A 15,809-nucleotide genomic window follows, 5' to 3' on the forward strand; every position below is an offset into this window, starting at 1 on the left:
AAGTGACTTACAGGAAGTCAGAATACGTCCTTTTGAGAAAAATTGGAATACCTCTTTATTGAGCAATCCAACTATATCTCCTAAAGGCAACATGCCACTATCAATGATATGCTGTTACACCCAGTAGAACTTTAGGTCATTATCAGTTCTTTAATCTTCTGTGTAAGCCATAAGGAGTCTTGCGAGGACTTCCTGAAGCACTGAACTCTGTCAAGTGAGCAATCCTGCACTAACTACTCTGTACAAGAATACACAGTGTGCATAGCTCGCTGACAGAGATAGACATGTCATTAGTGAGACTCGGAAGCATCATCAGATGTCATTTCTTTTCTGTCCATATAAAAAAATCTCTCAGCTGTCAAGCATTCAAGCATCATACTTGAACATTGCAGACAGGCAAACTAGCAGACAGAAAAACGCTATCCACACTGAATCTCGAAGCACAGGTCTTGTACTATGCGAAAAGGTAAGCCAATCAGTGTAATTCCTTTGAAAGTGTAATTCCTTTAAGTGTAATTCCTAAATGTGTAATTCCTTTAAAAAACATCAGGTGAGGAAAAAGCTAAATACTCCTGGAAAAATTTACAGCAGACATATTCGAATGATTGGACAAGCAGAGTCTGAAATACAGCGAAGGGTCCAAAATGTCCTGGCATTTAAAAAAATAATGAAGGAGCTCTGCTTCGCTGACATAGCAGACAGGGAAATTTCTACCACAGTGGATCTCATTTGTTTGTTCCAACAGAAAACCACCATGGTGTTGACAAACATCCAATCAACCCTGTTTGATCTTGCACTCCTAATAAACCAATCTGCACAGCATCCTCTTTGAAAGAGAGAAGAACCTTGAGCAGACATCTTCAGAATACATTAGCCCATCCATATGTCAGCTTTAGAAACTAGGAGAGTCGAGGAGAAATACTGCTGCATACAATGCTCCAATATGTCTAGTAAAAACAGATGATCAGAGCATATTTTGGTGCTAAGGAATTGATTTGTCTACGGTACTACAGGCACACCATCCAAACCTGTATGACAAACACACAGACTGCCATGAAGATCAGTCTGAGACAGTTAAAGGAAAATTTTTTAAAAAGTTATGTAGACAAAGGCCTAGGATTTCTTAGAAGAGCCCAGTAAACATCCCCAGTAGGTTCCAACGTTTCAGTACCCACACCACTTCCTGGGAAGAGAAGGAAACAAGGGAAGAAGCTATCAACTATAACTAATATTAATATCATTGTAGGCTACTAACAATGTCAGATTTCAAATAATTTTTGTATCTAAAGTCTGAAGGATTTGCAACATTAAATACTAACTTTCTAAACACAAAAAAAATTAAAAAGGTAATAAAGTTTACTTAACACTACACTACAAATAACATTTAACTAAAAAGGAGAAAGATTACATACATCCAGTTATGAAGTCTTCATCTATTTTATCATCTTCAGACAGATTTAAATCTTGTTCTTCATCAAATGAAGTATAATAAGCAAGATCAGTCACCCACTTGCCTTCTTCATTTTGATAAACAATGCTATGTGGTGTATCACCTGAAAGATACATCAAATACTGCACTGTTGATTAAAATAATAGTAACATGGTAAAGTCTCTTAAATTTATGTAAGGAGTTCACTTGCCAAAGGTCAGCAACTAGTTAATGCAGATAACATAGCTGCAACGGCAAGTTGCAGCAGTTTTATCAAAGAAGCAACTATAAATGTTTCAATATAAGTCCAAAATACATCAGTTGGTATTTTTTAAAAACTACAGCTCAAAACTTATTCAAGCTACGTATTTCTTATTTATAAAGAAACAGTGGATTTTTTTTAAGATAACTTGCATAACCCAAAAAAATCATACCTAACAACTTTACTTCTCTTTCCATGCAACAGTCTAGCCACAATTGCATATCTAGGTTATATCTAAAGCAACCTACCTTTGTCTGTCGGAGATAAATTTGTGTTCTCACAGCTGTCTGCAGCTGGAGACAGGTAAGCATCAGCAAGACCAACTTCACATTCAGCTGAATCTGCATCTGTTCCAGGTGCATTTGCACTAAGAGGAATTTTAGGAGTGGTGTAGGGCTCTGAAATTGCTTTTGCTGGATGTAGTACATCTGCATCAGAAGCAGCAGTCTGACACTCAGATGAGGATTGTATTTCTTGCTTTGAAAGAGCACCAGTGACATCAGCTTCATGGCTGTCCATGCACTGAAGGTACAGTGAATCCAATCGCAACTCAGCAGCACTGCGGGAATCTAGTGCATCTCCACTAGTCATGGAATTCTCAGGAAAAAATAATAATAATTTTTAAAGTCTCAGCATTGCATTTGTTAACTGTTTATGTTAATAGTCCCAGGTAAAAAATAGCCAAAGTTAACTATGTTTTAAAAGTATATCTAGAAAACTGTTATTATTCATCTTTTATAAAGTGAGTTTGGGTTGTTAGTTCAACCGCTTACAGGTTTTCAAGTGCACTGCCTTTTTTTTTTTAATATATATATACACACACACACAGAAACTACTGTCTTATTCTCTATATTATAAATAGAAATTTAAATGACAATTCCATACCAGTTGCCTTACTGCTCTGGGGAGCACCTCTCTTTGCTCTGGACATCCAGCTATCCCTTGATTTGTGAATCTTCATCACTAGCATTTCCAGAGTCTGCTCCTGTCACCACCTGATAAGCATCAGGAACCCGAAAGTCCTCCTTAAAAAAATATATATATAAATAATAATAAAGGTTTAAGTTGCACTACAACAGATACACTAAAGATAAAAAAATTAATACTATAGTTATTTCTACAGAGTTAAAAAATATTCTCTGGTGAAGTGAATGTTTGTTCATGTGCCACTGCCATCTCTGTCTGCCAGCAACCTTGGTGAAGACAATAGCTCCTGGCTATGCCAACCCACAGAACTCCCCCCACTAAGCACATGCACAGCAAGAGGACGGAGGATCTCTTCTGCCTCCTACTGCATTCTTTCACTCTCCTTAACAAGTACACCGTACTGCCTCTCTTTTCCTCTAGAACCACTGCTGAATAAGGACCAACTCAGCACCTGCTGTACCCACCCCACCACCCTCTACAGCGGAGGTGAAGCAGGAACATTACACAAACAGGGGAGAGCTGAGGGCAGATAATGCAACTGCTACTCGCACTCTTCACCATGGCCACATGGTCTCAAACCACCACCTGTTCCTTCCTTCACTTACAGCTGTAGATCAGCAACTGGCAGCCTTTGCAGAACTACTGTTAGGGAGGTTAACAGAACACTTCCCACAGCCTGGAAACTCTGAAGCCAGGAGGGGAATTTCTGAACCTGTCAGGTAACACCTCCTTAGAGTCATTACAATCTTTCCAATAATGATTGTTAAGCAATAAATCAATTGTATGACACTGTTTTTCTGAAGCTACAGTTCATTTACCTGTTTAAATCAATCACAATTTCCTATTCTGGTCAAGCATGCAACTGTGAGTTTCCCATCCAAGCAATCTGTTTGTAATAGACTTGGCTGCTGCTGGAAGGCAAACCAAGAAGCAGCCAGCTGCTGCTCTGTGCTTACCCTCCACACACTGATTGCCTCTCTAAGGCACTTATTTACACACCAAGTCTTCATGATACTGTTCACTTAATAAAACCTTGAAGATTTCTACCCAAGATAATAACCTGGTGATTGAAAAGCTCTTTATAAACTAGTTGTACGCTACAAAATAAACAAACATTAGTGCCAGCAAGCATCACCTTCATATTTACAGAAACAGAAAATAAAGCTAATAGAAAGTAACATTTTGTCAGAAGTAAATTAAATTTATTTCAAAAAGTGTAGTAAATATCTTAATATAAAACTCCATTCCATTCTTTGAAGATTGATGCAGTTAGAACTGTAACTTTAATTAAGAATCAATAGTTGTAACATGTTTGTAAAGTAGTCTTGTCACAGAACCATCAGAATAAAATGAAGCAATTCCTACACAGACAACATGCCCATCTCCTGGACATTACAAGCAAGATCAATAGGTGGCCTTACTTTCTGTTCAGCTGACCCCCTCCTTGTTGGGGGTGGGGGGAAGGGCTAAAGCAAGTATTTTATGGGTATAGACAGGTTTTTTATTCTTCATTAAGGATTCTTTATATTCAGATGCTGGTAAACAAATTTAAATTATGCCTTCAGAAGACCATGGTGTCAGTAGAGACTTCTGCTTTGTTACCAATATTTTCCTTATTGGACACAAGAGGGTCCCAAATACTCATCTACAAACACCTTGCCATTTTGACACTAAAACCACCACTAGGAATTTGAGAGAGAAAACAATGTTTAGAAGAGAGATTCCTACCAAAATGCCTTCAAGAGAAGGCCTCAGAGACACACTAAGTTCAGACTAGCACACATGACACAGAACTCTAAAAAAGAAGCTCCAGAAAGGGCAGACTGAACCGTAGCACACATGAAGTTGTCAAGTACAGGCTAGCTCTATCTTCAGCAACTGCTGACATACATCCTACCTCAGTGTCACTCTGAAAGGTCAAGCTAGCAATCCAATATCACATGCTAATATCCTAACGGATACTTGAGTAACATGCTGCTCAGGACATTATTTCCTTTTCTTTAGGACAAACTATCTTGCAGATCAGAAATAGATTTTTTTTTAAATTTATTATCTGAAAAGTATGCTTTTGTAATAAGGTTTAAGAAACGCAGACTCAAGTAGCCCAGCAGGAAAAGTCCACCTTCAGGAAACACTACTGATACAGAGTTAGTTATTACAGGATTTCTGAGGACAAGTCTCCATCATCCCAGAGAAGGGAGAAATCTACTCTTAATAGTCTGGATTACTTTTTTTCCTTTGCAAGAACAAGTAACAAAACTGACTGCATAAGGTCCAGAACCGCTTAACAGGAAAAAGAAGAAAATGACAAAGAGGATCGTGAGGAGCAGTGTTAGGGGATGGAAAACCTGAATGGAGACTTGAATATAGGAGACATCGTAATAGGGAGTAAGAAGTTCTTAACCTTTGACACAAGCCTTCCAGATTAACGCCTCTCAGAACAGCCAGCTACTTACCTAATTTCTCCATGCCTTATCTCATAAACAACAAGATCGTCTGTAACAAGCATATGTATCAGCTACTAGCTCTGGACTACTAGGAAGAGGACAATAAATACAAAAATAGCTACCTAGCTTCTTTCTTTTTTCCTTTCCTCCCTTGCAAAGGGGAAGGAGAGTCAGAATCTCACTTGATCGCCTTGGTTTCTAGTTTAGTGCTGTATTTACTATCAAAAAAAAATCCTTTACTTACAGGCTACCTGTTGGGCAGTATTTGGGTTTGTCAGGAAATAAAACCTGTTTCACCCTGGCAGACAACCCTCAAAGATGTTACCCTGCTTAAGAGCCATTAGGTATGCGGAGTTTTGGACTCCGCTTTAAACTTACTTGAAGCAAGCCATTTTCAGACAGCTTCAGTGCTGTGCAGCACTCTGAAAGTTTCTCTATGTTGATGTCTCCTCTTGCTATTTCTGGTGGTATCAGCTGTTCAAAATAGGCTTCCAGCTGGTTATCGAAGAACTCTTCATCATCAATATCATCATCTAGTGAAACAAAAGAAAATACGCCATTCACCCTTCATATTTAATAATCACCTGATCTACTATCAGAGCAACCCCATAAACTTTAACACAGAGACACACAGCAAGATCAGAATTATCCTCTTTTTCTCCCACTCAGAAAGAATTGGGTCCAGTAATGTGTGGCAGTCTTATGCTGTGAGTAGCAATACACGGCAAAACAAGATGCCCATAAGGTAGCATTCAACTCCCAGGCTAAGTCACTCATCTTCCTTCAAAGTGCTATATTCCACCACATTCAAACTACCAAATTGTATATATAGTCACTCACGAGTGAAAAGTAAATATACGTAACATTTCAAGCCATACTAAAACTGACTGAAGCATCATTCTATTTTAAAAATTAAAAAGAGTTAAGTGCTATTAGTAAGAACAGTACTATTCCTACTGTCCCCAAGTATAAAGTTTATACAATTTGGGGGTTTTGTTTGTTTGTTTTTTTAAATTTGTGGAGGTTACAGGGAAGGGAAAGTTCCCAGAGCTTTTGTTTGTTTGTTCTTAAAGTCCCAAACTTCAGTCAGCATTTTAGGTCATGGTTAAAAGCACTCTTAAAACCACTGTAGAACACATTCCAAAAAGAAATCTGACAGTTTTTATTATTCTTTCATTTCTAGAAACCAGTACCTTGTCTGTGCTTTTCCTATTAAAAACAGTATACTCAAACAGGCTTTGTATTTATAAACTAAGCACCATATTTCAGTTTCCATGTAATTATTAAGAAATATTCATTTTCAGGTTGCTGGTGACAATCTGAGAATTCTCCAGTAATTTTGCCTTAGAGTGCATTTCAATTCTTCCGCCTATAAAACATAATTCTAAAGTATCTTCTTAGTATTTCCGTCTGCCATAGGAGTCTACAAAAGGCCAAAAACATACGGGGGGAAAAAGTACTTACACACACAAGTCATCATTAGTTTTTTATTCCTGTTTTTGCCAGTGCCCTGTACAAACAGGGCCTGATTTACAGAAGCACCAAGTTCCAGTCTTTCAGCAGAACAAGATTTAGGCAAATTGGAAGCTATGGACACTCAGCAACTTTGATATTACGACAGGATTCAGGGTCTGTTCTATTTGACAGTCAATAAACAAAAAATAAGAATCATGGCTGTTTCCACATGTCATATCCCAGGAGGGGGAGCCCTACAGCTGGCTAAGTTTCATTCTTTGAAATGAAAACTAATACTATCCTCAGAACCAAAGTTCATAGAGTTCATCTCTTTTAATCCCAACAGAAATTGTAGTTAGGGTGAATGCCCACTTTTCTACCTCTATTTTTGATTCACTGTAACTGAGGACTGTTGCTTAATTTTTTAGATGATCCTTTCCATTTGTGATCTTCTCTGATAAGCTCCACAGCCACCTACTCCTGTTACAATTTCAAAAGAGTCAGTTTCCTCAATGGATTTGTTTTTCTTTAGTATTCCTAATACAAGATTTTGATGTAGTGTAATCCTGTGTGAAATACTACCATAGAACCATTTGGGTTGGAAGGGACCTTAAAGCTCACCTCGTTCCAACACCATGGCAGGGACACCTCCCACCACACCATGCTGCCCAGGGCCCCATCCAGCCTGGCCTTGAACGCCTCCAGGGACGGGGCATCCACAGCTTCTCTGGCAGCCTGTGCCAGTGCCTCACCACCTCTGAGGGAAGAATTTCTTCCTGACACCTAATCTAAATCCCCCTCTTTTAGTTTAAAACCATTCCCTCGGTCCTATCATTGAAAAGAAATAGTAATACCTTTCTTCTGGAGAGGCAGTAACATTGTGTCAGAATTCTAGGCTCAACTATCCAGAGAAAGTTACAAAGTTATAAATGCTCTTACCAGTGGAATCTCCTTCTAAGCTTGTAAGAGATGAGAGTTTCTCATTTTCCAAAAAACTTGAAAGGCTATTGCTAAGATGATCGCTTGAGGTTTCACCTTCTGCCAGCTTTTCAGAAGGTTCAGATGGGCCAACCTGTGAAAAACATCCAGAGAGAAATATGTCTGGAAGTTATTAGCTATCGTAAACCCAGTTAATAAATAATTAAGGGTGGTTTAATAACATTCTAAAATCCCACCACCACCTTCTTCCTCCATATCCCAGCAAACATTCTAGTACCAATGCTTTTTCCCTGCTAGCTTCCAGAATGGATATGTGCAAGAGACACAAAGATCATAAAACAGATAGAGGGAAAAAGCACCTGAATAACACCAAACATAAAAGGTTTCAGAACTAAAATACTGAACCACTGCATTAAGACTTAACTCACTGGGGGGGGGGGGGGGGGGAGGGGGTGGGGGGGGGGGGGGGGGGGGGGGGGGGGGGGGGGGGGGGGGGGGGGGGGGGGGGGGGGAGCAATAAACCTCTCTTCATTCAGTAAACCATAATCCCAGCTTAAAGTACAAAGTAGGAAACACTCAAGAAGTTCCTATACTTGCTACAACAATGCTTCGTCAGAAATCACACACGCCCAATCAACCCTTTGTTGATTTTTTTTTTTAAACACAATTCGTGGCTGTTTTGGTTCTGTCTCAACTGATAAGCAGTTCATCTTGACAGCTACCAAAAAAATCATATTCAGAAAGGGGTAGACAGTAGATAGTTTGAAAAAGACTTGAATTATGGTTTCAAGTGACAGCCTGTGAGCATTTAACTGCAAGTCACTGGCCACTTAGGCCCCTAGAAAATAAAAAAATAAAAAAAAAATCAATTGAAAGAAAGCTAAGTAAATACCAGCTGACACATGAAAAAGCATGTAGCTAGACAGCATCTTGCTACAGCCCAAAGCATATTTTCTATAATGGCCACAGGAACTCCCATTCCCATCTGCCTTATACCTCTGGGCCTGTAATCATCAGCTTCTCTGAAGCAGTGGACGAAAGCAGCTGAAACTCAGCCCTGACAATACCCTGTTTGCTAGCTCTGGGATACAGAGGCAAAAAAAAAAAAAAAAAAAAATCCAGGTGCAACAGTAAGATTGGAATCTTACAAATGGTGCAGTTTATGTTGGGGAACACTAAGAGCCATCTGAACTGATACTCCTCAAAGCAATTAACAAGTACAAGGGGCAAGGCAAATCCAGCTGACATATTCTACTTCAAATTCCAAAAGCATTCAGAGAGGTTCCTCCAAGGCTCTTCATTAAGCTAAACTACAACTGCGATAAGAAGATCGATACATGAATAAAGAATGAGAAGACAGCACAGGGCAGGAGTAAACAACAGCTTTCACAATTAAGAGAGATCAGGTGGAGCCATGCTCCCATGGTGTTATTATGTTAAGTGAGCTGGAAAAGGAAGCAAAATGAGGCACGACACATTCAGCATCACAGTACTTTGACAGCCTTCAGGTCTACCCAAAGAAACAACAAAAATTGTTCAATTTCCTCCTTTCTCCTCTCACAAAGTTAAAACTAATACAAGATTATTACTTGGAAAACTTCAGTTTCACTATATTTAGAAAAGGTTTCACCTTGTTATTCTTAATGTCTGGAAGAAAACATATTCCAGTTGGCAAATCTGGAACAAAAGAATGTAGTAAAAAAAAATCAGTATTTTATTATATTATAGTACTAACTGCTAGCTATTGTATAAGTGAACAGACAGCATCTTGAAGATCCTGTCACACACTATAAAAATACCCCTGAAACATACACATTATCACAAGACCAAAAATTTATACTTCTAATGGTTCTATAAGAACGTATCTTGGAAATAATTAAAAAGGCAGGGCTTCATCAAGGCTAGAACTGTAAATATTGTCAGATGATTACTGCCTGAACGACTAAAGCAGCGTAAAAAAGCAAGGAGTCCCACATTGCACCAGGAGAAGCGGGAACAGCAACAAGTGGTAAGTTCACTGTTGCATTTCACCTATTGAGCCCATACTTATTCTTTTTTGATCATTTTGAAGCAATTTACAATTTTCTTTTTACTATATCCACCCACAATCTAATTTTAAGTCCTACAAGACAAAACATTTTAGACATGCACACACAGATTTTAGCAAAAAAGGTTCCTAACTAAGTAATAGATGGGAATAAAAGCAGTTTCAATAAAAAGCAGTTTACAGATTATAATCCTAATCCTTGAATAAACCACAAACATAAAATTGGATGGCTAAGTAGCACTGAGCACTACCCAGCCCAAACACTGTGCCTTCCCAGTTTCAAAGGCCTCATGATTTTTGTTGCCATAGTTAGGTGCCACTTCCTCAAGACTACAATAATAAATGACTGAAGACAGCACTTCATTTAGAACTGTGCTTTATGAGGTCCATTCATACGACAAACCATACTTTATGGTTGAATATGTTCTTATTAAATTATTAACATTTACCTCATGAAAATTCAGATAAAGTTTTGAGGAGACTAGAAGTAAGTGTTTACTAAGTATATGTACAGAATTTTTAAGGAGCCCAGAATAATTTAATCACAGGACTAGCATTAGTAACCCCCTTCCCCCCAAGCTGAACATCAACAACCATACATTTAAACAAGTTACAGAACACTGTTTTGCTTCCACTGTTCTAGGCATACTTCCAGAAAGCACAGTTCTCGTGGCAGGCATTTCACACTACTTTTTCACACATCACACTAGGAACGCATGAACTTCTACTTCCTACAGCTGCAGTTAAAGATCACCCATCAGAGGTTGGAACAGGTCAAGAAAAAAACTATGATCCCCCAGACTTAAACCAACTGAAAGAGAAGGGTTAGAAAAACACTTACACATACTTTTCGCAAGCAAAGTTCCTCAAATAAATTCAGAGTCCTACTTGCATTCTAGTTACAGCATTTTACAGCAAACATCATTTTTTACCACTTTCCTGTCTAGCTTTGTACTTGGGGTAGAAATCCAACAACACGATGTCAGCCACAAGCTTTTCTGCGTACAGAGTTTGTTCCAATTAAAAAGATTCTTCTTCAAACCCCTTTACACAATGCCACAAAACACTGAAAGGGTCAAGAGAAGACACCTACACCATAACAAGCTATTCTACTGACAGTAAGTATGCAGTCCCTCTCAAAGTTTAATACCTTCCAATTGTTCAAGCGGTAACAAATCAAGTAAGGTAATCTTGACGGTGATTTGAGTGCTCACTGACATCCTGGCCTTGATCGCCATATATCAAGTAGGATTCCTTTCAGGCTAACACTAGCAGGTTGAGGTTCTTTAACTTGAGTAGCAACTTCACTAAAAAAAGAAAGAATTATTTCAATAAAAAATAATGAGATTACATATCTAGCACATTAGTGTACCAACATCTCTCTATATAAAGATTTGAGAAATTGCCCAGTTTTAATACCTTCATCTCTAGGAAGCCAGTCGTTCGCATTGACATAGATCCTACGCATCTTACCTGACATTTAATAATACAGGGATAATTATCTAGATTAAAGGGCTGCTGTTTCACAACCTAAAGCGTCCACAGAAGCACTTAGGTGTAATTTAACGTTAATATATTCCCCCTTTTTTCCCCGTTTGTATCCTTCTCCTCACAGTTTTGCAAGAAGTGGGAAAAGTGATAAGGGGGAAGAGGTTTATGCCATGCAAGTTCCACAATCCATTGAGAGCAAGTCAAACAAACACTAAGGATTTAGCTAAACCTATAAATATCAGCACACCTCCTTATAACATTACTTAGGGTACTAAATCATAAAGAACATTAAACATAAAGAATATTGAACAAACTATTTGGAATTTCATTAACAGCTTTTTAATTCTGCAGGAAGGTTACTTTCCACTTCTGATAAGATGTTAAAATTTACACATTGAGCAAAGTTAAACATTTTGGCATTAATATTCATGTCTTAAGTTTTATTTGAATTCGAAAGTCTAAAATGTGACTTTTTAAACTTAAGTACAAACAAGGAGCTGAACTCTCTTAAATCTTTATCTATTGTTTGTATAGGGACATATTGCCTATAGTGCAATTTTATCAGTGAGAAAGACACATATGGCTATTTCTATCAAAACAATAATAAAATTTGCTCATGTTTAGAATGAACCATACCACAGCTTCCAACACTAGTAATGCTCTTAGTTTTTTCACTAACACACACTTATTTCCTAAGAAACAGGAAAGACTAAGTTTATAAAGAAGCTAAAGTTACTTGAGATACGTTCCTTTCTGGATGCAAACTTCATTGATACCTGGAACAGATTTATATCAGTGCAAACCTTCCTTTATCCAACATACGTGGCACGAACCAGAGACATCCAAAATTTGTGTAAACTAAGTAAAAACAAGCCAGATTCAAATAAGTCAATTAATCAATCAGCTTGGGAAACTTTTCATTAGCGTGACAACAAAAAACAGCACGTAGTTAAAAAAATGAAGAAACAAAATCACTTCTAAAGCTTCATTCTGGTCACGCACAGTTAGTGAATTAAACAGCAGAATGCTGTTTGTTTAGGGCTGCAGGCCTAAGTGGCAGGATTGCAGGGGATGCACATACTCCCCTTCAGAAACAGAGGGGAGCTGTTTAGCAAGGAAAGCACCTGAGCTCCTCAACCCTGTACGCTAACAGGCGAACGCACAGCTGAGCTCTCCAGTTACCAAAGGCCCACAGTAGAAGCTGCAGACTCAAGCAGGCATCCGCTGCCAGTAGCAGCACGCTTTTCAGGGCAGGCCAAAACCACAACCATCTTCTCATCCCGTTCCTTTCACAACGGGAGCTCCATACTGCGTGGCAGGTAAGACGCCCACTTTAGGAGGCTGGCTGCTGCTGTAGGGAAAGTACACTGCTTATAGGGGAGTAAACAACACCATCAGAGATCGGGGTGGCTGGCAGGAGGCACATTATTGTCGGAGAACAAATTCACCCTGGTTGTTACGACTGCCGAGGTTATTTTCCAGATCCAAACATATTCCACTATTAGATTACAGAATAGCTTAACAAATCTACATACTATATACCAGTACAATGCATGTTAGGAAAGAATTAATTTTAGCTATCTCACAGGTCATCAAGAAAGCTGAGGGCAAATCTCTCCATAGGCTCAGGATCTGACTGACTGCCATAAGGAGATCGTGACGGAGGTGACTGCTTCCCTTCTTCTATATAAGATGCCCCGGATATCAGAAGCCTGTAAGGGTTGGGAGGGAAAGCACAAAACAGAGTTGTTCTAATACGCATTTTCTCAAAGAGCTAGAAAAAAGTCACATTTGAGGGCCACTCATCTTCTATATGTTTAATTACTTGAACAGTTTACATTTTCCAGCCAATCTGTATTTACAGGTACATATATGTACCCAGAATAATCTTCTCCAATCTTCTGAAGTTCTTTAGAGAAATACCACTTCATCTTTTTTTTTTTTTGTGGCTATTGTTGCCCCATTAGAAAAGCACACTTCTGCAAAGACAGGTCATAACAGTCTGATCTTACTTCATGGTAAGTCACACAGGACAGCAAAAAAGCGAGCAAAGGCTTCAGTTGTTACACCGTGCCCTAATCCTTGTTGAACAAATCATTGTAGGCTGTGTTAAGCTTTAATTGGTATCCACAAACTACTTTTTACGTTAGTTTTTCTAAAAGCAACAGATTCAGTTAACATAGAAACCATGTGTAAAAAATACATATTCTCTGCGCATCCTCAGACTTGAGTATACTAAGCTGAAGAACCAAATTAAACTTGATTAGTGTCTTTTTATCCTGAAACTAAACTACCCTTCTAAAGGATTATTTAAAAAAAAAGTATGTTACGAGTTACGTTATGTAATCTATATTTTTGACTGTTAATGCAGTATTATGCTCTCGATTAGTAAACAGTTTTATCGTCCAATACTACATCCAAATAATTTTTCCTGTCCCAATTAAGCATGTCAAAGCAGCGAACTGTTCTTACGAAGCAGTAAATGGCAGCCTCACCTGTTGTCACAGCCCGTTTTACTCTTGGCGACAGTCGAAGCCGCAACAGGCAGGCCGGGGGGGTTTGAGGAAACCGTGACATTCCCAAAGGCGACGCCCGCGCTGCTGTTCAGGGAACTGCCCAGGAAGCTCGGGAAGGTCTCATCGGCGATCCTCCTGAAGTCCTCCATCCCCCTGCGCGAGGCGGTTCAAACAGCACCCGGCTCAGCAACGGGGGAGCCGCAGAGCCCCGCGACGCGACCCCCGGGCCCCGGCAGGCACCGGCCACATCGCCCCGTGAGGAGAAGGAGGAGGAGGAGGACAAGGAAGAAGGGGGAGGCCTCGCGCGGGCCCAACCGCCAAAACTTCAAACCTTCAAACGGCCGCGCGCGCCGCAACGCAACGCAACGGCCCCGGCGCGAGGCAGCGCCCCCCCCCCCCCGCGGCCACCGAGCCCCCCTCAGAGCCCCCTGCCGCCCTCACTCCCTCACCTGGTGCGAGGCGGCGGCGGCACCGGCACCGCTCGCAGCCCCCCGAGCGCGGGGAAGCGAGCCCCGGCCAAGCGGCCAATGAGGCCGTTAGGGCCGTTGGGGCCGTTGGGCGGACGGGGCGGGGCGGGGCGAGAGCTCCCCATGCCATCCCCTCCCCTCATCCGGGGCCGCACGTTGGTGTTGGTGGCGGAGGGTGAACGGTCGCTCGTGTAATGGCATCAGGCTTTCATGCTGCGTTGTGTTCAAAACGAAATAAACAGAATAAACAGAAAAACGCGTCCTGGCTGCTCTGTTAAAGCAACAAGAACCTAAAACTCACAGCCCTGGAAGCTGAGGCTGGAATGTGCTGTAAGCGTGCACAGGGTATGCAGGGTAACACAGTATCCTCTTTCAAGAGGAAAAAAAAAAAAAAAACAACTCCTCAGGGACAGCAGCCTTTCAAAGTGCTGGATAAATTTAAAATACTGTAAGTGCCTGCTGTAATCCTCCCTCCTTAAGCCCTCCTGTAATCTCTCTCCCTCCCTTCTATGGGTTATGCTGTTTATGTCCAAGGACCCAGGTCCCGCATGTAAGTACAGATCATAATCCTGACTCATGTGAGCAAGAAGGATGACTAAAGATGAATTTGAGAAAGTGGAGCTGGGCAGTAGAGGACATGGAGCAAAAGGACCTGGTTCTGAGAGGCAGCAGCGCAAAATGGCAGGCAGGGGGAAAGGCAAGCGTCAGCCACAAAAGCAGTAAGAGTTCAGCTGCTGAAGTCAAAGTACTTGGCCAGGCCAGTGGAAACATGACTCATTTACGCTGAAAACGTTAACGGCATTCTCCCATTAGTAAGAAGGGTGACTGGAATTCGTCAGGATATCTAACAGTGTTCAGCACAGGAAAATAACATGACCATGTGTCACAAACTAAAGGGTTACCTGGCCTGCGGGTATATAGACATTGCAACAGCGGGTTTTGTGGAATTCCATAATACACAAGGACACAGGAGCTTTATTTCCTAAATTTTTCTGCTTTATCACAGATTAATACAAAGCACAACTAGCAAGCATACACATGATTAATAAGTATATATCAAGATATTCCAAATAATTACCAGAAAAGCAACTATATATACATTAATAGTATAGCAGCAATCAGGAATAGCAGCAAGTATATATATCTATAAATCTTACTGCTACGTATTATTACTACATTAATGTACACAAAATGTTGCCAGTACCAAACACTCATCAAAACGATCCCAGTAAGTGGGGCCAATAACACAACAAAGTCTCACTTCAAAGATAATCAGGGTTTGGAGTCAGCCAGGCATCCCCAGCGAGGGTCCAATCTGCTTAGGAAGTCCTTTAGCGAAAGTTTGTGCATGGACAGTTCCCAGAGAGAGAAGCTCCATTCTGGATAGAAAACAAATCATTTTTGTATCACAGACACTTAAGAGGGCCTAGGACACCACTACTTAAAGCAGCCAACAGATGCCGCTCATTTCTTTTTTTCACCTGAGACAGCTAAGGAATGATCACGTTTACAACCCAAACAAAAAAAAAAGAGTTTTCTCAGACTATTTTTCTCTTCTTTCAGCTAAAACAGCCAATAGCAGTTGCCAATTCCCGCTTCTTCAGGACATTTCCCCTTTTTTTTTCAGGCTATTTCTCACCTTTCCAGTTGATAAGTTGCTGCTACACTTCGTGCTTTCGCCTTTATCGATGGTGTTTCCAGGATGTCTCCAGTGGTTAAGTGCCCAGCTGCACTTCAAAGAGGCGGGCTGTGCTTCTCCAGGGTGTTTCTGGTTCACAGGCCTACTCCTTAGGCAGGCAGGCAATTTCTTCTGTCAGGGTTTTCTGTTA

At 40.3% G+C, this 15,809-nt stretch overlaps 1 protein-coding gene across 1 annotated transcript in view; it reads right to left on the reverse strand.

Moving 5' to 3' along the window:
• CEP192 (centrosomal protein 192) overlaps positions 1–14,385 on the reverse strand; it is a 66,749-nt gene extending 52,364 nt beyond the window's left edge. The window contains 13 exon segments of the mRNA XM_040549950.1: positions 1,413–1,553; positions 1,940–2,288; positions 2,577–2,641; positions 2,644–2,716; positions 5,444–5,598; positions 7,460–7,592; positions 9,090–9,136; positions 10,657–10,693; positions 10,695–10,763; positions 10,765–10,813; positions 12,584–12,709; positions 13,493–13,666; positions 13,963–14,385. Of these exon segments, the coding sequence (XP_040405884.1) occupies positions 1,413–1,553; positions 1,940–2,288; positions 2,577–2,641; positions 2,644–2,716; positions 5,444–5,598; positions 7,460–7,592; positions 9,090–9,136; positions 10,657–10,693; positions 10,695–10,763; positions 10,765–10,813; positions 12,584–12,709; positions 13,493–13,666; positions 13,963–14,123 (1,579 nt within the window). The 5' untranslated portion in view covers positions 14,124–14,385.
• Between the last annotated feature and the right edge of the window lie 1,424 nt (positions 14,386–15,809).

The sequence above is a fragment of the Cygnus olor genome, chromosome 2 (genome assembly GCF_009769625.2).
Source record: "Cygnus olor isolate bCygOlo1 chromosome 2, bCygOlo1.pri.v2, whole genome shotgun sequence".
Lineage (NCBI taxonomy): Eukaryota > Metazoa > Chordata > Aves > Anseriformes > Anatidae > Cygnus > Cygnus olor.